This window comes from Eutrema salsugineum, unplaced genomic scaffold, assembly GCF_000478725.1.
Source record: "Eutrema salsugineum unplaced genomic scaffold, Eutsalg1_0 scaffold_2, whole genome shotgun sequence".
Taxonomy (NCBI): Eukaryota; Viridiplantae; Streptophyta; class Magnoliopsida; order Brassicales; family Brassicaceae; genus Eutrema; species Eutrema salsugineum.
The window spans coordinates 9,379,931-9,401,498 of record NW_006256829.1 but is presented as its reverse complement, the minus strand read 5'-3'; the positions used below and the strand labels follow the sequence as shown (position 1 = coordinate 9,401,498).

General features: G+C 35.6%; 4 protein-coding genes across 5 annotated transcripts; 2 read left to right on the top strand and 2 right to left on the bottom strand.

Annotated features, from left to right (window-relative positions):
- The first annotated feature begins 3,781 nt into the window (after positions 1–3,781).
- LOC18019385 (protein CHLOROPLAST IMPORT APPARATUS 2) lies at positions 3,782–7,336 on the top strand. 2 transcript variants are annotated; one of them, XM_024155754.1, is made up of 3 exons: positions 3,782–5,667; positions 6,333–6,480; positions 7,026–7,336. In XM_024155754.1, exons 1-3 carry the CDS (start codon positions 4,513–4,515, stop codon positions 7,214–7,216), a joined length of 1,494 nt encoding a protein of 497 aa, XP_024011522.1. In that variant the 5' UTR covers positions 3,782–4,512; the 3' UTR covers positions 7,217–7,336. The 2 variants fall into 2 exon arrangements, with proteins under 2 accessions (XP_024011522.1, XP_006401232.1); XM_006401169.2 differs by having other exon boundaries at positions 3,795–5,667; positions 6,328–6,480.
- Positions 7,115–11,806, bottom strand: LOC18019382 (phosphatidylserine decarboxylase proenzyme 2). The gene is made up of 21 exons (XM_006401171.2): positions 11,527–11,806; positions 11,328–11,407; positions 11,212–11,236; positions 11,048–11,107; positions 10,889–10,957; positions 10,699–10,788; positions 10,575–10,625; positions 10,207–10,290; positions 9,996–10,087; positions 9,723–9,878; positions 9,561–9,645; positions 9,319–9,430; positions 9,033–9,133; positions 8,900–8,947; positions 8,675–8,821; positions 8,456–8,551; positions 8,284–8,358; positions 8,097–8,189; positions 7,823–7,909; positions 7,690–7,740; positions 7,115–7,570 (listed from the first exon to the last, which is right to left on the bottom strand). Exons 1-21 carry the CDS (start codon positions 11,710–11,712, stop codon positions 7,448–7,450), a joined length of 1,911 nt encoding a protein of 636 aa, XP_006401234.1. The 5' UTR covers positions 11,713–11,806; the 3' UTR covers positions 7,115–7,447.
- Positions 11,807–14,148: 2,342 nt separating this feature from the next.
- On the top strand, positions 14,149–17,158 carry LOC18019381 (putative clathrin assembly protein At5g57200). The gene is made up of 14 exons (XM_006401167.1): positions 14,149–14,238; positions 14,364–14,433; positions 14,525–14,622; positions 14,717–14,855; positions 14,976–15,103; positions 15,195–15,284; positions 15,391–15,507; positions 15,608–15,673; positions 15,759–15,839; positions 15,919–15,996; positions 16,098–16,292; positions 16,369–16,444; positions 16,527–16,666; positions 16,745–17,158. The coding sequence occupies exons 1-14, from the start codon at positions 14,149–14,151 to the stop codon at positions 17,156–17,158; spliced, it is 1,782 nt and encodes a 593-aa protein (XP_006401230.1).
- A 515-nt stretch (positions 17,159–17,673) lies between these two features.
- On the bottom strand, positions 17,674–20,687 carry LOC18019380 (TBC1 domain family member 5 homolog B). Its single transcript, XM_006401166.2, has 5 exons — positions 20,327–20,687; positions 20,050–20,153; positions 19,781–19,957; positions 18,018–19,702; positions 17,674–17,923 (listed from the first exon to the last, which is right to left on the bottom strand). The coding sequence occupies exons 1-5, from the start codon at positions 20,515–20,517 to the stop codon at positions 17,801–17,803; spliced, it is 2,280 nt and encodes a 759-aa protein (XP_006401229.1). The 5' UTR covers positions 20,518–20,687; the 3' UTR covers positions 17,674–17,800.
- Between the last annotated feature and the right edge of the window lie 881 nt (positions 20,688–21,568).

The window sequence follows — 21,568 nt, the reverse complement described above, 5'->3', positions numbered from 1 at the left end:
AAGTCAGTTTTTTACAGTACATCTAAATTTTTTACAATCGCTGTGTTAATAACGGTATCTAAGACAATAATCCTTTTAAGTCCACATAAATCACAACTCAAATATATCTCATCTTACTTTTTACAAACAAGGGGAGTCGCATATGGTTCCATTTCATTAATTTATCAAAAGACAACTTTTACAAAATTAACGAAGCAAAATAGATTGAACAGACTAATATCCTTAGAAAAAATGGTATCTTCGAATATATATAAACTCCAATCACACGTGCAGTAAAAATGGAAATTCTTAATATATTTATCTCCCCCAGAACTTTCACGGTAATATGGTAGATAATTTAGTTAAAAAAAAAAAAGAGATGTCACATGTTGTCATAAGAAAAGAATGTAACATACGAACAAAACTAACTTTGGAGCAGTGCCATAACAAGGGTTATCCTGTTTTTTATCTTGAGGTTCAAATTCTTTCCAGTACACCGTCTTTAGACTTTTTCTCTAAATTCAATTTTCCTATAGATTTTTTTTTTTGTCAAGCGAATTATGTTAAAGCATCTAGTTCGGCTTTCAAGTTCTGTTTATGGTCCCCCCAAAAATGTATGTTTTAAATATTTTCTACTAATAAGAAGTATGCATATGGAACAGCTGATTGACCAGAAATTATCTTAAACAATATAACGTTAGTTTGAAGATATATGATAAGCATTACTTTAAAAGAAAGCACATGACAAATTCTAAGCAAATCGAAAAAGAAATATGCATCATCACCGGAATTAGTATGATCATGAGTAAACTATAGCTGATGAGTAAACAAATTTGTATATATTTATGTTATATATATAAAAAAAATCAGATTTTGGAACAAGATATTTTCCGGGCATACTGTAATTTTGTCAACATGTTTGAGTTTTTTCATCTAGATATTTATACCCAACTATATAAATCAAGAAATGGAGACGAAACCGAGAAAGTATCAAATTACCTATCACAAAATATTGATTGAATTTTGTAACTTTTTTACCTCAAACTTTTTACCTCGAGATTCATGGCCAATGGATGAATCGGAGAGAAAAATTATATAAGTAAAAGAGGAACATCCGAATTACACTGATGGCTAGTGAATATATACTCAAGCATAGATTCTTCAATGGATAACAATACTAAATAATTAAGTCTTATCACTCTCATGTATACAAGTGAATTTTATATGTATTTTTTTCTGAATGTTTAGTTGTGATTATCGCTTCTATTCATAGTAAAAGTACTTTATGTTCGTAATGCGGAATAGAAAATGAAACGATAAATTATGTATTTTTCGAATGTTTTCTGACTATTTAAACATCGACTTTATATATTTAAATAACAAATGATTCTCAGGTATAGATTGAATATGCAAATTTGGAGAAAAGACACCACTTTTTTAGGGATGAATTATCACTAATGCAACCTTTCAACGATACATTCAAAGTTAGATGGGTTGATCTTGACAATGGTTATATCTGGGATCACCGCCTAGTCTGCGTTTTTTCAAAAAAAGACTGAGAAGCATGTATAGTCCAGTCCGCCTTTGCTTCTTAGGAAATTATCTTCTGTCATAAATTTTTTCCCCTTTTTTTTTACCTTGAACAGTCTTTAAATGCCGAAAATATTAACTGACCTGATATATGACTTTATAGATTGCCGTTGAAAAAAATTATTGGTTTATGTTTTGCTAAGTACAAGTGTCGTCATAATGTTTGGATAAAATGTAGAGTTTTGATAATATACGGATAACTAGTTGGTATCTTATCTCTCTCTAGATATATATAATGGATATGTGTTTTATAACATACTATAGAAAATCTGATATCTAATCAGGAGTCATTGAACATAATGAGGTAAACGTAGGTTTATCTTTCGCCACAAATTACTTCAAATGATACCAAAAAGGTTCCAATCATTTTTTCTCTCACATACACAATCCACTAGCCCACCATTTTCTCTCTCTCCCCACTTTGGGGTTTAAAAATGGCATTAATAGAAAAAATTATTATTAGTTTTAAGTATGACAATGTTGTAAGCTTGATTGCTTCTAGTTACGTAGCCAATTAGCCGTAGCTATATAACACACGTCAAATATTTTAATTTATTTATGTCAACGTATATTATGTTAAGTCCATTATTTTTCTGTTGTTTTTTTAGGGGGAAAAAGTTATATGAATTTAAAATTTTGTATATTATATAAGCAGTCACGTACTTTAATTAAAATAAATCAACAGGAAAAAAATTAGACTTATGTATATATATATATATATATATATAACCAAAACCAATCTGACACAAACTACAGATAAGAATTATCAATGTAATAATCTGTGTGCTTTATGCTAAATTAGTAAAATTGGAAAGCATTAAGCAAAAATGATCCCCAAATTTGTAAAGTCGGTTCTTAAGAACACGTCAAAACGTCTCCGACCAGACGACCACAATCAGTTAATAGAGAAAACGCCACGTCATCTAAGAAATCTAGTAGTACCAATTATATTAGGCCACGTCGATGGATAAGGTGACCTTTTCTCGTTTTCTCTTTAAGATCCCAAAAAGATTTGCAGGTTGGGATGACGATGATGGGGTGCAATTTTTTTTTTTGAAAATAATCCAAAAGCAGAATTACATTTTTTCCTCATACCATTGATTATTATCTAAACCCACATATTTAATTATTCAGCGTCTAACCTGGATAAACCCTGTCTGATAAAACCTGATTTTTTTCAAATAATGTATACATAAGCAAAAAAATTGATAATGAATTGTGTCTAAAATTTTTTTTATTATGTTCTCATACTAAACACTTTTTCTTAATCATGAATCAATATTCATACATTTTTTCTCCATAATTATTTTTGAAATGTAATTAATTAATATAGAGTTTAGAAAATGAAAAAATCATAACGCATATAAAAATTACATAAGTCAATTTTCATGAAAAAAATAATAAATAAGATAACAAATCAAATTCAAGATCCAACCAAAAAAAAAAAGTTCTTTTGTTTGTGAAACTTTTATAAATTAAATCTTTACGCCAAAATATCAATCAAACTCTAAACTGACACAATATGGTCCATATCTAACTGATTAAATTGAAATTCGATTTTTATTTGACTTCTAGATATTACAAAGTGAAAAGCCTAAACAAAAAAAAGGAACAACATTTTTATTCAATTAAAGACTCAAATACACTATTAAACTAAAACGTTTCATTTAACATTTATACCAATGTTTTTATATTATTTTTTTGTATATATGATAGTTTCGGATCGAAACCTTAAGTAGACTAAACATGTAGTCACCAACTTCGTGCCATGAATTGGAAAATTAATTCCCTTGCATAAACAACTCCAATTAGGAATTCATAATCTTTCTTTGTTAGCAATATTGTTTCTTATTTGATTAGATACTGATACAGATAAATAGAAATGTACTCCATTAATCAACAGATGAAATGTTTTGTTTTAATTAAAAATAAAAAAAACACCACCATGAATCATGAGATGCATGAGCCGATTAATGTTTTGTATTCTGATACAGTCATGAAGATAATTTTAAAATTTGCAAATAAAAATTTTTCCTTATTAATTTCGATGTTTCCGGTTAAAAAATATAAAATTCTTATTCTGGGAGAATCCATATCCATAAGAAATATCGTTTAATTGTTTTATAAAAAATATATAAATTGATACAAAAGTGAAAAAAAATCCAGCAGTAGACCCCATACACTCCAGAACTGCCGATTGCGAGCTATCTTGTCCTTCTTCACCATATGCTCCTTCACTCTCTCATCTTCTTCTTCCACCACTCTCTCTTTCTCTCTCTCTATGTTTCGCCACATCTCAGTTAAATTACCCAAGCAAATCAATAACAATTAAAACTCTCTTCACAATTTTTATTTACAGAGCTCTTCATCACAAAAACCCTAATCTTTTCTTGTTATATATCTCGTGACTCTTGTTTCTCCTCCAATCTCTCTCTCCCTCTCTTCAAACCAATCGGGTTCTTTCTGTAAAACTTCACTCGTTGGCCAATTTCTTTGGTTTTCATGAAAATCTCAGATTCCAATTAGTTTTCTTTTTCTAGTATTTCCTTTTTTGATATTTCTTAAGAATGATGAACATTTGTAAGAATCTTTCTTTCCTCTTCCTCTTTCCCTAAAGTTTTGACCTTTTTGTTTTTCTATTTCTTCAATTTTGTAGTTTCTCAAAACTTTTAAAGTTTTCTTGAGAGGGTTTAGGGTTTATCATCTTAAATTTAAGCACAATTCAATTAAATTTAATTTCCCTCAATTTCATAAACCTTAATTTCGTCACTCTCTCTCCTCCACACAAACAGTAGAGTTTCGTACTGTCACCAAAATTTCCACTTAGAAAGTTTTGGTGCTTTTAACTTTGATTATTACCTTCTCAAATCCGAGATTTTTTTCCTGAATTCTCCACTCGAATTGAGTTAATCCAGCTGTCTGATTTATAACTTTCTCGGGAAAATGGCTCACTTTTTTCTCGGCCAAGAAATGTCCGCTTGCTTAAACAGCGGCGGCGGAGCCGCCACCGCAGCATATAGCTTCGAGTTAGAAAAAGTGAAATCGCCACCGTCAAGCTCAACCTCGACGAGAGCTACATCGCCGTCATCAACACTCTCGGAATCTTCCAATTCGCCGCTCGCAATCTCAACGAGAAAGGCAAGAACGCCGCGAAAACGACCTAACCAGACTTACAACGAAGCGGCGGCTCTTCTCTCCACCGCTTATCCAACCCTCTTCTCTTCCTCCTCAAGCAGCAGCAACAACTTGTACGCTAAGAAGAAAACTCACTCGAATTCTCAGTTTTACGGGTTCGTTAGATCTCCTCTTCTCGGTGATAACGACGACGGTTCCGAGCTGCTTCTCCCCTTCGAATCTATCGAGGAGCCCGATTTCCTGTTTCATCCGACGATTCAATCGAAATCGGATTTCTTCTTTGAGCAGAAGGAGGTGAATTCCGGAGTGTGTAACAATGGTGGTCGGGCAGGAGAAATCGACGAATCGGAGGTGAATCAGTTTGATTTTTCCGACGAATTCGATGCGGAGTCGATTCTCGATGAGGAAATCGAAGAAGGGATCGATAGTATAATGGGGAGTGTCGAGTCAAATTCCGGAGAGGTTCTCGAATCTAGGGTTTCGGGAATCAATCGTAGCCACCGAATTGGCCGGCTAGAGCAGATTATGATGATGAATCCGTGGAATCGAAGCTCTAAGGGATTCAAATTCGCCGGAAATTTTCCGTTGGGGCTTGGATTGAGAAGCGCTCTCAGAGAAAACGACGACGCAAACTGGTGGAGGTTTCACACCGTAGATTTCGAGCAGATCTCGCCGCGAATCCAAACCACCACAGTGGAAAACGTCGTCGTCGATGACGAGAAAACCGACATTAAAAAGTCGATCGGAGAGAAGAGCAAGAAGAAGAAGAAGAAGAAAGTTGCGGCGGCGACGCCATTGACGGAATCGAAGAGCACGGAGTCGAGTAAAGAAGATGCGGAGGAGAGATCAGGTAATCCGATGTTGAAGCTCGACTACGACGGCGTTTTAGAAGCTTGGTCTGATAAAGCGTCGCCGTTCTCCGATGAGATTCTGGGCTCGGAAGCTTCGAGAGCCGACGTCAATGTATGTGTTCTTCTCTAATCTCAATTCCTCGCCGTCGAAATTTGAATTATAGTTTTTTAATTTAATGGTAATTTTGAAATAGTTTCTTCGTAACTGATAAATCGGAATTCTGTGATAACTACTAGTATGCTGCCACGTGGCTCTTATTTCAGCGTCGGAACTTGACGGGACTGTGTTCTTACATGATTTAAATAATCAATAGTTATTAGAGTAATTTATTAGCTCTTCTCACAGTATCTGACAAGAATTTATTAAATTTGTGGAAAGTTCTTAATAATTAACCTCTGACTTTTTAATTAATTAACAATTGCGAAAAAATAAAAAGTTCTTCTCTTTTATTTATTTATTCAAGGGGAACTTTAGACTTTTGCACGTGAATTTTCACGTATAAGATAAATGAAGAGGTTTCAAAATTGATTTTGTATATATCCGTTTCGTCGTATACTTCTTTTTAGCATAAAGTCTTCAGAACATTGACAATGAATTCATGTTAGCCATAAGTAATGTACTAGAACAATGTCGGGAAATAAAAGGTGATATATGTTATAGCTTGTGAGGTTTACACCTATTCTTTAAGCCTCAATAATTTTTTTTTTATTAAAAAGAAATGAGTTAGTTGATAAATCCATGAACTGATGAGGAGTATGGGTTTTGGGGCAGGCCAGATTAGCTCAGATAGATTTGTTCGGAGACAGTGGAATGCGAGAAGCAAGTGTATTGAGGTACAAAGAGAAACGACGAACTCGACTATTTTCCAAGAAAATTCGATACCAAGTTCGCAAACTCAACGCAGATCAACGTCCTCGAATGAAGGTATCTCACCCACCTTAATCCGTGGTTAACACACATGTAGGTTTTTACCATCCATGATTATTATATGTTTTTTTAATATAGTTTTAAACTGGTCTTTCTAGATTAGTTTGAGTTTTATAGTTTTAATGTAGGAGATCTAGTTGTAGGACTTAGTTTGTTTTTTAAATGTTTTTCAATTCATAAAAATAATTTCTACGAAGATGAAAAAAAAACTCTATCGTGAATCTTTAATCCAACTGAGCTAATCCAACAGATAAAAATTCAAACCAAACCAAACCAAAATATAAAACCAAACCGAAACTTGAATATTTCAAACATTAAATCAAAATAAAAATAAATGATTTGTTTCCCAATATAAAAGATGTTTTCCTACAATCACTTTTCTTTTTCTCTTATTATTACTCTGAATTTTTAACCAGTCACAAGCGCCTAAATAAGATTTGGGTCAAGAGGGCAAAGGATATATAAATTGGATTTTTGATTAAGACAAGAGCCTAATATTAATGTTTCCTTCTTTTATGTGGTTGGTGATGGGATGTAAACAGGGACGATTCGTAAGGAGGCCCAATACGAGCACTCCAAGTGGACAAAGATAACAAAACATAAAAAGGAGCCAAGATTCACTCCTTTCATCTTTTTTTTTTTTCAATTTCTTTTTAGTTTTTGTATTTTATTTTTATTGAAATTTTGCCCTCCTCATTTTTTTCCCTTAATTTATGGTCCCTTTGGTTTATAATGTAGTTTTTTGCCCTTAAAATAAGGATTATTAAGGAGATTTTAGTTGAGAGAGAGAGAAAGTGAGGGATCAAAACGAATAAAAGCTTTTGTATTTGCACAAAAAAATGTGTTGAACTCATTTCATTGTCTTGTAGAAATGATACCCGTAGATATTTGTTTGTTTTATACACAATTGTATATATATGCAGAGCCAAAACAAATGGTATATTCAGTTCAGAGGTAAAAAATTTCAGGTCAGTGTAGAACGAGCCAGTGTCCTTGTGGAGACACCTAGTTGCATTCCAACACTAACTAACGTCTCTAAGGACCTACCACTGTTAGCCAAGAGATCCTCATCGATCCGGATCGTGTCCTGCAAAATGTGTTAAGTGAAAAAGAAGGTTGATGCACATTGAAAAAATCAAGTGAATGTATTATTATTAATTATTATAAGTGTAAATAGTGTTCTTAAGATTATTATAATAGGCTAACCTTTTCGAAGACGCATATAACGGTGCTTCCACCAAACGAAAAGTAACCAAGCTGCCAAGTTAAGATGAGGTAAGAAGATATTTTCTTCAAGTGATCATTTCTTGAGAAAATAAAAAAAGTCAAAACTGCTTACTTCGTCCCCTTTCTTGACATGGTCCCCTTCCTTTCTGACAAAACTGATGCTACCAACCATTGTTGCACCGATTGCAACAAAAGCCACCTGTTACATATTTATTACTTGACCTTGAAGTTATGTTGCATATGTTTATTATTCTGATTCGTTTCTAAAGATGGCTTGCAAAAATTTATTAACTCGTTGCAGCTTCAGAATCTCACATTAATAATTTCTAGCCATTCTATTTGTAAGCCGCATATCGAAACATAGAAAAGCTTGGGAGGGTACGAACCTTTCCAAACTCTGCTGTTGATATAATTACCACGCTTCGTTTATTTTCCGTGAATACATTGCAGTATTTGCTATTGACCGCTATTGGATTAACCTGTGAAGCAAAGATTCATCAACAAATGGGAAACAAAAGTGATTCTCTTAAATAAGCATAGCAGTGATGAGAGGAAATGATCTAGACTACATACCGTATATAAGCTTCCTGAAACATCCACAAACTTTTCAATTACTCCAGAGACAGGGACATGAAAGCGATGATAGTCCTGTAAAATTTTTTCAGGAAATTTGTCAAGTGTAACGGAGAGCCAAAAACGATTGTGTAGTGTTTTAGTCGCATTTCAAAAGGAAATATCTAGTCACCTGTGGAGCTAGTCGGAATATCACCAAAGATCCATCAAGGAAGGCATCTGGATTCACACTCTTCCCAAGGAGGCCTCTAATCGAAAACTTTCGACCCTATCAACGTAAGATGAGTACAGAACAAATAAGGATCTGTTGCAACATATCAGTTACATCTTTTGTTTTGAGATCTTGCATATCAATTATCATGTAGTAAGCTAGTCTAGAAACCATTTATACCTTGATCCAGAATCGGGTGCTATCCTCCACGGACTGAAATGCCATTAATCGACAATCAGCAGAACATACAGCAACATCATCACGGTTCATGTAAGCAATTGGTCTTGCACCAGGTTTCAACTTCCTGATGAAGAATTCATTGAACGTCTGCAAGTAAGAAAAATATTTTCAGTTTAATTAAAAAAATGTTACACAAGTTCACATTTAATTCAATCCCTTGCATACCTTAAAGTGCTGCAGAGGATACTTGACTTCAGCCATGTTTATTTGATCCTGCAACAGACAAACAATCTCAACTCCAAACCAAACAACCAAGGAAACACATTATTATAGCTTAACAGGTAGTAACTTTCCATGCCTTAAAGAAGTCTAGAAAGCTTGGTATCTTTTGTGCTGATTCAACTGAGTTCATTTTCTTTCCTTGCTTCTCAGAAAGTCTCTGCAGAATCTCCTTTGCCCCTGGATTCAAAAAGATCAATCAAAGTATGCAGAATTCGTGTCGATTTGTTAGAATGGCGTGATGCTGCAGAGGACGTGAAGCTTTAAGGCACAACGAAACTGTGTAGTGACAATACAATATAGCTTATCACATAGGTTAGAAATGGTCATGTGCATTTGAGAGGTAAGAGTCGTAATTAGTTTACCTTGATCCATAAGCCGAAGCCCGATTTTTGACTGGTAAATAGCTCTCATGGACAGAACAATCTTTGAGTCGATCAACTCTTCCACAAGCCTCTTACTCTTCCGGTCAATCACCTAAAGCAAGAAACAAAATACCAAGAAAAACCGTTTTTAAATTTGAATACATTTGTTCCCCATTGAAAAAAAAAAACTTTTAAGAATACAAAATTAGAGAGCCAGATTTTTGGCCAAAAGAAAAGAGTACCACAATATGTGAAGCACTTGAACCAGTATTCAAACCAAAGTCATAAGTTGATAAGTGTGTCCATTCACTTAGTTTGAACATCCATCTGAACATGAAAATACGAAGTGTAGATTAAGAGGGGAGATTTCTGACTATTTAGCTTATAAGAAAGAGATTTCTCACCCATATGAAGCTTGTCTATCAGTCAAAAAACCTCCAGTCATCACTTGATTACCGGTTCCTTCGTCAAAACAGAGAGTCATATGAATCATCGCGTTGAGCTTGTCAGATAGCTGAAGAGCCTCACCACAAACCGGGCAGTTATTTATAATTGGCTCCCTGCATTAAAGAGATCAATATTCAAATCACTGTGATTCAAGGAGGTATAAACTGACTTGTTAAGAAAACCAAGAAAAACTAGAACATAATTTGAAGTGAATCAAGAAGGGTCATTACTTTTCTTGTTGAAGAGCAAGAAGTGCAGCTAACTCATCAATAGTCACAACACCGTCACCATTCAGGTCAGCAGCTCTGAACAACTCCTCTTTCTGGTAAATATATACTTTTAATACACTTGAGACTCTCAAAGACTAGTTGCAAATGAAGAGAAAACTACACTCAATCCCACACTAATGACATACGTGACAACAGATGCTTAAAGCCGAACCTTGTTAGCAGCCACTAGATTTCCAAATGCACGTATTAGATCGGAGAACTCCGAAAACGAGAGTTGTCCATCTTCATTGTAGTCCTGCACTTTGTCAAAGAACTCCAACTATCAAATTTTTTAGTTTCAAATGCACTACATCAATTATTCAAAAAATGTCTCCAACGAAAGAAGCAGTGCCACAGAATAAATAGTGAGGAACAAGAGACAGACAAACAAACACACAAGAGCGTCACATGAACTCATTGTATTCATAACAAATAGCTGAGAAATCAAATAAATATTGAAGCGTACCATACAGAGAGGATAACATCAAAAATTTTACGAGAGTATAGTAGATAAGATTGGAAGATTTAGGTAAAACATACCACTACGGACAAGATACGCTTTGCAAACCGCTTCTCGGTTTCAACAGGATCCTGCAAATGTCAAGTAACAAAATCTCAGACACTAATTCTCCTGTATTTTCTCAGATAGTTGCCTAGTGTGTACCTCAATAGCGCAAGAAAGGAAAATGCTGCCGACAACTTTGGATGATGCGGGATCTAACAAGTCAAATGACTTACTAGCCGACTCTGGTTCCTGAATCAATCCAAAAGAAAAAAAAAAAAAAAAGTAATTTTCTTATTTATTTACCATTCATGGCCCAGTATTTATATAATCATATATAAAGAAAAATTACCTGCACTACAAAATCGAATATATCAAGCTCGCAATAGCCGACGATCTTGTTCCTCGAGAGCTTATTAGTCTGCACCAAGAAAGGATGGTCCTTTTCAGATAACTACTAATAAAAAAAAGCAACATAATGGACTAAACTCAGAATCTGGATAATAGAAACCTCAAATACTGAGATTCTAGCGAGACTTGGTCCGTTTTTCTCCAAAAGAAGCTTCTTTTCCTAAAGTTTACAGAGAAACACTAACCGGAATTTAGCACACAAGTGCAGAACCAAAGTATTAAAATTAAAACGCTCAGAATCAGACATGGTTTTGATCGACTTACCGAGTTCCAAACTGGCTTCTCCGTACTGAAATTCAACAACAACAAAAATGTTATCAAACTATAAGAAATATTTTCAAAATTTCGAAAGCTAAGATTTTTTTCAGGCAGAGACTTACGTATCTGAGATTTCAGTTCTGAATGTCTGTTCACCGAACGAAACACAGGCGAGCCACTTGTCCTTAAACTTCATATCCGCCTAAAGACAACAAAACAGACACACACAAAAAAAAAAAGACAAAGACTTTACATGTCACATCACTAAGCACCGTAACCAAAAAAAAAAAATTAAAACGTAATAAGAAGAACAAATCGTACGCGTATGAGAGTGAGAAGCGCAATGCCGGAGAAATCCTCGGCCGTCACAGCTCTCTGATTCACAGTTCCGGTGGCGTTTCGGGAGTAACGGCTACGTAGAAGACGGTGACTGCGAAACTTCTGAAGCTTCTGCCTCAGCCTTGTCCGTCTCGATTCCTTCGATTCCCTCGAGTTTCCGTTTCCCATAAATCTACGATTTTCCAAGCCCTAACGCACCTGTATATATTAACGGATTCGAGATTGAGAAAGACGAATGAGGCAGAGAGAAAGCGAGAGAGAAAGAGAGATCACAGTTCTAATTTTCCCTCTGCTTTTATATATTTTTTATTTTACTCTTAATGAATTTTACGTTGACCGAAAATCCGAAACGTGACCGTCCTCAGTTATGGACTTTGAGAAGGTGGGCCCTTTTTTTATTCGGGTCTTTTGATTTAAAAACTTTTTTTTTTTTAAAGATGAATAAAAATGGGAATGTTTTGCAATCGTCATTCCTCTCCCACCTTCTACGGAACAGAGCTTTTACGGCAATTCTATTCTTTTTCAGTAACACGGTTTTGCAGTTTTATATACTTTATGAGCATATAAAAGAGAAATTCGAGTACCAGCTTCTTTTGATATTTTAAAGCGAGGTTCTGAGAATAGTTTTTGACACTATGAAAATAATGTATCATATATATTATTGTTTACTAATATTGTTTAGTGACATTATATAACAAAAAAATTTATATATATCTAAGAATAAATAAGAAACATTATAAACAATAACTTATGTGGTAGTCTTTACTTCCAAAATCGTGCAATAGTATATGTGACTACTAAAAAACTCCAGAAAATATTTGAATATGATATGTGAGAAAATAATGATGACCTTTAATATTAAAGGTAGAGAGGTATTGTGTCTTTAAATATTTCCGATAGTCTATGGAAATAAAAATAGTACTACGGTGATAAGATTAGCAGTCAACATATTGATCTAACCTCCGTATTTGTAATAATATACAAATTATTTAATAAATTAATTCACTACTTTTATATATGTTGATAAACCCAAATTGAAGAAGAGGTTTGAATATGTTATTTTGACTAGGTCTAAATAGTTTTGGTACTTCATTTGTAATCAAAGTGTGTGATTTGGTAGATTCTTGAATCCGATTCTATGAGTGGTCAACGCTGTCCATTGTTGATTCTATCGAACAAAAAAAAGAGATGAGAAAATGTTTCCAATTAATCATTGAATAATGAAATAATTGTATCTGTGATCTAGATGGAATAACAGTCGATCAAAGATCAGCGTTACTTAACACTACTCAAGAACATGAATGATTTTGTTACTATGAGAATCAAAACATAGAAAACCCAAATGGAAGGGTTTCAATAAGAATTGTACCAATTATAAGAAGTCATGCATGATGAGGATGATTAACAAAATTCTGCCTTTATGGACAATGAGTACTGTTCTTCTAACTGTTTTTGGCTTTACATAAGCTTCATAATACTCAATTCAGAAAAGTAACTAAGAGCACCAACAAGGAAATCCCTCAATATGTATTTTTCATGTATATTGCTATAACCTCAATATTAATAGCCTAATAAGCAGATCAATTTTCGATTAGAGGCAACAACAGTCACTCTTTTGTCAAAACTTTATCGGATGTCTCCAAAGGAACCGTCAGTTCTTGATAATTAACTTAACAAAATTCCAAGAAAAAACAAAACACACCAAAGCTTATGTCATAATCAATCATTACACCGTCTTCAAACACCGTAGAAGTTCAAAGAAGAAGGATGGAAAAAGTCAATCAATTTGGACTAAGCCAAAACTTATTCAAAATTGAAAGCGACACACTTCCCATGAAGAGTTTCGATGCAAATGAGATAGTTATAGAACCCTATAAATTGTGAGATAAAGATCCGTAAAATGGAACGTATATATATAGTGGGATAAGACGTAGTATGTATTCACCACCGTAGGATGTAATGAAAGTCTTGTGATATGCACCGTCCGATTATATTTTATTTTTGTCGTCGAAGTACACTAATACAACCGTTATTTCGTTCATTAAGCAAGGAAAATATTTGGCGCGGATTTCATTTATTTTTAAGTTCAGGAATATTGAAATACATAAACAAGTATCAATTAGCCCGAAAAAAAAAACACCTATCACTTAAATGTTTTTTTTAATGTTCCGTTCAAATAAATCAATTAGAAAATTACTTTTGCGACTACAAGAGAATATATAATTTAATATTTATAAATAAAAAATGAAGGAAAAAAAAGGGAACGAAAAAGGAAATAATACAGATCATTGATATTCTGTTACGCACGTTTTGAGGGTGAGGAAGAAGAAAGTCTGTTATCGTGTTCCCGTTTATTTGTACATACAGCCTCCTCATTTAAACAAATACACATTTATCTAATCTAATCTATCATCTTCTCTCTTTCTCTAATCATCTTCGCTCGATCACCTCATTCCCAGATCTTCATAAAAACTCAGATCACATATTGATCATCTCATTATTCCGCATTTTCCCATCAGAGCACTTTCGAAATTCAGAGAGACGTTAAATTGTTTATTATTTTTAAAAAGAAAAGAAAAAAAAAAAAAAGAAAGGTGTGGCTGGATGGGAACGTTCACGAGCTTCAGAAAAGCCTATGGAGCGCTCAAGGATTCCACCACCGTCGGTCTCGCTAAGGTCAACAGCGAATTCAAGGTCTAGATCCCTCCTCTCTTTTTTTTCTTGATTCACCTTTTGCAACATTTTCTTCGAAATTTGAAATGTACGTTTTTGACAAATCCAACGAAAGGTGTGTGATTTTTGATATTGGATCGTTATAGGATTTAGATATCGCGATCGTCAAGGCAACGAATCACGTCGAATCTCCTCCCAAAGAACGCCACGTTCGTAGTAAGTCTTCGAATTAATCAATCAAACCCTGAAATTGAATAGTGAATCGGCGAAATTAATTTTAATTAACGATGATTTTCACGTGTTGCAGAAATATTCTCGGCGACATCTGTAATACAACCACGAGCAGATGTAGCTTACTGCATTCATGCATTATCAAAAAGATTATCCAAAACTCGCAATTGGGTTGTAAGTTTTCCCTTCTTCAAGCTTTCTAATTAATATTATTATTTTCAAAATCGCGTTTGATTGATTAATCGCGTTTGATTCCACAAACGCACAGGTTGCAATGAAAGTGTTAATAGTAATTCACAGAACATTGAGAGAAGGTGATCCCACTTTTAGAGAAGAGCTTCTTAATTACTCTCACAGAAGACATATTCTCAGAATTTCCAACTTCAAAGACGACACAAGTCCTCTTGGTGAATGAATGAATACAAATCTTTCTCTCTCTATATATATATATATACGTTTCTTCATGCATGACTTCTTTTTTTTTTTTGGGTATGTTTCACTTATCATAAGTGTCTTCTTTGATGCAGCTTGGGATTGCTCTGCTTGGGTTCGAACATACGCACTCTTTCTAGAAGAGAGGCTTGAATGTTATCGGGTTTTAAAGTATGACATCGAGGCAGAGCGTTTGCCCAAAGGTTCAGGTGCAGCTTCCAAGGTTTGTTGCCCTCATGACTCTTCTCATCATCAAGAAACAGTCAATAAAATTTTCATTATAAATCTTTGTGTTGTTTCCAATCTCTCTATAGACGCATAGAACAAGGATGTTGTCTGGTGAAGATCTGTTAGAACAGTTACCTGCGTTGCAACAGCTTCTTTACCGGCTTATTGGATGTCAAGTAAAGTCATATGCAAACTCGAAACAAAAAAAAAAAAAAAAAAGAGTTTCTACTTCTTGTTTTTAGGGTGGAGAAGATTTCTTCTTATTTGTTTTCAGTTTTGCAGCCTGAAGGAGCAGCTTATAGCAACTATCTAATCCAGTATGCTCTTGCTTTGGTGCTTAAAGAAAGCTTCAAAATCTACTGTGCCATCAATGATGGAATCATTAATCTCGTTGACATGGTTTGTGTTAAAAAAAAAAAAAAGTTTCATTTCCTGCTTTTTGGCTCAGCTCTACGCTTATCTATTCAAAGATTGTATATATTTCTCTGTGTTGCTGTAGTTCTTTGAGATGACGAGGCATGATGCAGTGAAAGCTCTAAACATATACAAACGAGCTGGTCAACAGGTGATCCGCAGCTACAGTTTCTTCTTCTAATTCCAACATATGTTGTTAAGCTTTGCTTGCTAATGTTTTTTCTTTCTTTGCATAGGCTGAAAATCTGGCTGAGTTTTATGATTACTGCAAAGGTCTAGAGCTGGCAAGGAACTTTCAGTTCCCAACCTTGAGACAGGTTTGGTTCTTATACATGCAAAAACTGTTGTGTAATTAACTTCTCAAGGTTTTGTTACTTATATAATAACCGGTTTCAGCCTCCTCCATCGTTTCTCGCAACAATGGAAGAGTACATTAAAGAAGCGCCTCAGAGTGGTTCTGTACAGAAAAAGCTGGTAAGAGTTAATCTCAGCTCATCATATTCACAATATTTGGTTTCATTTAATGTTTGATGATCAACAGAGGATTTGATGTTTTGCTCTGTTTATATTTACAGGAGTATCAGGAAAAAGAGGAGGAAGAAGAACCACAAGAAGAAGAACAGCCTGAGGAACCTGCAGAAGACGAAAACCAAAACGAAAACACCGAAAAAGATCAGCCACTTCTGGAAGAAGAGGAAGAAGAGCCTAAAGAGGAGAAAGAAGAGGAAGAAGCTAAACCTTCACCATTGATAGACACTGATGACTTACTGGTGAGTCTTCCTCTTCTCTACACATTGTAAAACCAAACCTCAAAACTAAGTGACCCTTTTCCTTGGATTGGTGCAGGGTCTGAATGAAATAAACCCAAAAGCCGCAGAGATAGAGCAAAGCAATGCATTTGCTCTCGCCATATATCCACCAGGTAGAGTAAAAAATTCTCAACTTTCTCAAACATTACCATTGTAAGATATGGATATTAAAATTAAAGAACATTTCCTCTGCAGGACATGAAACTTCAGCCCCATCTAAGAGTCTAAGCTTAATAGAAGCCGGAGGAAGTGGTTGGGAGCTTGCACTTGTTACCCCACAGAACAACAACAGCAACAATAACAACAATCCTCGTCCTGCAATAGCAACAAAACTTGTAAGTCTCTCATTCGAACTTGCTCTCAAATTGATTAAAAACTTTGTATTTCAACTCACATGGTGTCTCTGTTTATAGGGCGGAGGATTTGATAACCTTCTGCTAGACAGTCTCTACGAAGACGATACAGCAAGAAGACAGATCCAGTTAACCAATGCCGGTTACGGATTTGGAGCCACGGCTACAACCAGAGAACCACCCTCATCGAACCCGAACCCGTTCGGGATGCAACAAGATCCTTTCGCAATGTCTAATAACATGGCTCCACCAACCAATGTTCAGATGGCAATGCAACAACAACAAATGATGATGATGAATAATCAAAATCCTTATAACAACAAATATCCACCTTATCATCATCAACATCACTTCTCGTCAAATCCTTCATCTTCTTCTTCTCCTAATCCTTTTGGTGACCCTTTCCTCGCTCTCCCTGCTCCTCCTTCATCTGCTACTCAGCAACAACACAACCATAATCATATGCTACTGTAGAAAGGGTCATCCTCCAATAACTCGTCTCTTGTTTTTTTATTTAAATTCGATTTCAGGCTATTAATTCATTTATTCTTTTCTAGTATTATTAAGACTCTTTACATTGTCAGAATTTTTCTTCTCCTTTTTTTCCCGTAATTTAATATTTATTTCAGCTTAATAGACCTTATTATATATTCCTTTGTGCTTTTTAGAATATTCAAAAAAATAGAAACCAAAAATTATCCATTTTCTTGATTTCTGCATAAAACCATTTACTAAATTAGTCTTTTTCATATGCGGAAGACTCGTATGTTCAGCTAACTATTTTTAGCAAACTATATCAACGGATAGAATTAACGGTCCGGGACAAAAAAGAAAGGAGGGAAAATTATAATTTAATGCATTCTTGACCTCCCTCGGCATTTATAAACCGTCGAAACCGTTAGGGCTAAAAAATATCCCAAGAAACTCATGTCCCTTGTGCTAGAAGAAACCTATATCTCAAATTCTATCACTGCTAAAAAAAACCCAAAACCCTCTTCAAAATTTCTCATATATACAACACAATTACACGCTCTCTCTCACACACACATACAGAGACAAATGAATTTTCAGATTACAAAATGATACAAATGAAATTATGTAGTTTACAAATAAACTTTACATTTCCGACAACAACTTATGTCCAAGTCTACGAAGTTCTTTAAGAGCTTCTTCAATTGTTAGTCTTCCGTTCTCAGTCACAATCTCCGGTGAACCTAACTCCAACACCGACTCTATCACCTGATACCAAAACATTCAAAAAAAAAAGAGGGTCAATCATGCTTAATTTTGGTTCATAATAATTGAATCCGTTACTCAAACCACGAAATCTTACCTTAACATGTTCAAGTATGGACTGTCCTGTATTCTTTAATGCATCTCCATTATCTGCTGTTGAATCCGAATTGGTCTTTTCGTCTTCAGGATCTATTGGTTTAGTTTCAGGATCTCTCGGTTTGGCTTCAGGATCTACCGGTTTGGCTTCAGGATCTAGCGGTTTAGCTTCTTTAGTCTCAGAGGTCTCCTCCCCTGACGAGCTTCTCCCTAACCACCATAGCCTCTGAAACTTACCCGAAAATGTCTTCCTCTCCGTGGAGTTACTAGTCCCTGATTTCGCCACTGACTCGCTCTCACGAACCGGAAGAGGCAAATCCGCGTAGTTCTTCTCGCTTCTGCCTATATCGGAACTGTTATCCTCATAATCAGCGCTCGGTGAATCAGATACTGTAGACGAGCGTTCGATATCAGTATCCGTGTTTGTGAACTCGGGAGGCTCAATCTCCTTTTCCCGTGATAAATCATCGAGTAAACTACGTCTAATAGGCGGCTTGTTCCCGGTTTTATTTGCTTCAGCAGGTGATGGTTCAGATTCGGTCCTCGAAAGCCTTAGCTTCACTCTCTCCGACCAACTCTTTCTCCCTGCTTTTGGTCTCTGCGACGCTTTCTTCTTCCTTTCTTCTTCTTCCGCGCTGTTCAAAACTCTCCACTTCTCTTCCCAGTAGCTCTCAGGTACTATTCCCACAGGTGAACAAGAACCAAGTGAAATCGAATCAACCGATAAGCTGTGACCTCTCGTCGATTTTCTCGGACCTTTAGGTATCAAATCACGACGAGCATTGATTTCCAGAGCAAGACTCTGCAAAGACTTGGCCTTTTCGATAACTTTACTCAGATCGATCTCCTCGGGAAAGTTCAGTAACCTCTTGAGAGAGGAAGTTGCGTTTTCAGTTGCTAACAGCGATGATCTCAGGTAGAGTATCATCGAAACCGCCATTCCTGTGACCAGAGCTCCCCGAGGAGAGCTAAGGATCCTGAACTCAAACCCTAAACCAGCCTCAACGCCTCTCTCTACCTCGGAATTGTCAGCAGAGAATATCTCATCCCACACGATCAACAGATTGTTCAGTGGAAACTCTCTACCGAACAAAACACGTAGCCAACGGAGCGCAAAGTACTGCGGCTCAACCCCGAGCTCGACTAGATGGCTGTGAAGAGAAGCGTCGACAAGAGACAGTAAATGATACAATGCTGCAGAAGCTTCTATCACAGGAGGTAGTCCCGTGACTGAATCATTTGGAGCAGAGTACACGAAAAAATTAGCCACGGAAACCGAGCCAATGGAGGATCCACCGTACATGAGAGCGTCAAACATGGAGTACGCGTCGTGTTCCATGAATTTCTCAGAGAGGACGATTCCTAGTTCGCCTTCTGCTCCATACGCATCGCTCAACAGCACAGCGGTCTGTGTCTCGGCGTCGAGTTCATCGAAACTCTTTGGTTTTTTCTTCTTGGTGCTTCCATAGTGTGGAGCGTTCTCGTCTCCTTCTTCTTCTTCTTCTTCCATGGAATCATCAAGAACCTTTTTTATATCGAAATCGTAAGCAGCAGAATCACGTTCTTGAAAGGCTAGCTCGTCAAACAAATCAATGAACTGATCTTCATAGTTTGATCTCACTTCCGTGAGGTATTGTACATCCACTTGAAGAACATAAAGTAAAGGAGCCAATAATTCATGCATCCCTAAAACACCATAATCGAAGTTTAAATCACATAACTTCTTTCGAGAAAAACTATCCAAATTAAGTTATCGAATCAAACCTTGTCTATAACCAATCTCTGGATGCTTCAAACACCACAAGAGAAGTATCCGTCTTAGCATCCCTTGACATCCAGAGGATTGAAAGTAACTTCCATGTTCTGGATACAACCGTGAAAGATCTTGATCGAGTGTTTTCTCCAGCTCTGCGTTACGGAAGAATCTTCCCCAAGTACTATCTACACAACACCAAGACTTAGATATGATTACTACATTGGAGAATAATGCAATTGAATGTATCGCAATCTCACTGAGAAGTATTGTTTTTTACCAGGATTTTGTGATAAAGGATTATCAATCGTTAGATCTGGAGAATTGATTCCTTTCTTGGGGAAATGTGGATCAATTAAGAGTCGTCTTCTCAATGCAGCATATCTAAGAAACAGCGTATAAAGATCATAACTTTACTTTTCCGAGATACTAATGAAATTTACCAGAGTCTGAATCTGGAGCTAACAAATTGCGAAGAAACACAAGCCCAAAAACCCAAAATCTCCAATCGTTCTTCTAACTACAATGAATGGTGAAAATGTAGGGAAAGTCAAAACCTTCTTCTGGAATCAGCGGTTACTCTGCGAAGCTCATCGATGGTGGAGGAAGGAGAAGATGGCAAAATTCCAAGGTTTATTCGCCATCGGACACCGCGAAGCTTCTCGAACCGGTGATCTCCAGGCGGCGTGACGTTGGAAGCGCACGGGTCTTGAGTTTTCGCTCTCTGGATTTCTTCAGAAATCGCCATGTTTTACACAACGCTCTTGCTTCATCCAATCTTCGATTTGGTGCAAAGAAACAAAACAATTGGATTTTAATGAGGAAAACAACGAATACGATTAATATTGCAAAAACTTTTGTCGCTTTTTTTTTTCTTTCGACAAATCGAATCAATTTGTATTCTCGTCTCTGTGTTTTTTTTTGGGTGTCGTTGAGCTGGGAATCTGGGATTGGTTTTGAGCTGAGAATAGTTTTGGTCCTACGAAACGGCGTAGTTTCACGTCCATAGGTTTGTTTTTATTTTTTCTGAAAAAAATATTTGATTGGATATCGAGAAAGAGGATACAATCAGTAGAAACGTTATTATTGTTGAAAATTAGTATGCCCAAATCTATTATATAAAGAGTGGGTTGTGTCTCACAAACTTGACACATCAGTTCTTATTATTTTGACATATCAGCTTTAAAAACAAACTCAAATTCTTATTCATTAATTAATGGTCAAATGACTCAAATTACTAATCAGATTAATTCAACCTCAATTCTCTATGTCGTATTAATTTTGCAAAAACTAATTAGTAGCATCAAAAGTGGAGTAAATAATCCGACTTGAAGTGCAAGAAGAGAAATGTCGCAGGAAAAAAATTTCTTACAATCTATTTGTTGGGTTTTCACATATCTTTGGTAAAAACAAAAGAAATGTCCACAGCTCAAAACAAGCAAAAGCTTTGAAGTTTCATGTAAATGAAATTTTACTTTCTCTTCTGATTCATCGTTAATTATCATAGTTTCACTTTTTTGATCTTTTTGAATTTGCAGCCTCATGTGTATAAGTCTTTATTTCTTATGCTTCAGTTGATGATGTAGTGGGACTTGATTAAAAGATCAGATCACTAGCAAATATGACACTGAGATAAGAACAGCATTGATTTAGGGAACAAAGATGACGTTAGAATGGAGAAATGCTGGCTTTTAAATATCTCAAAGCACGTCAAGTTATAAAAATCTCTTTTAAGCTCATCAACTTTTCTGAACTGGTTGATTTTCATGTAAATTTATCATACCCCAGTTTATACCAAT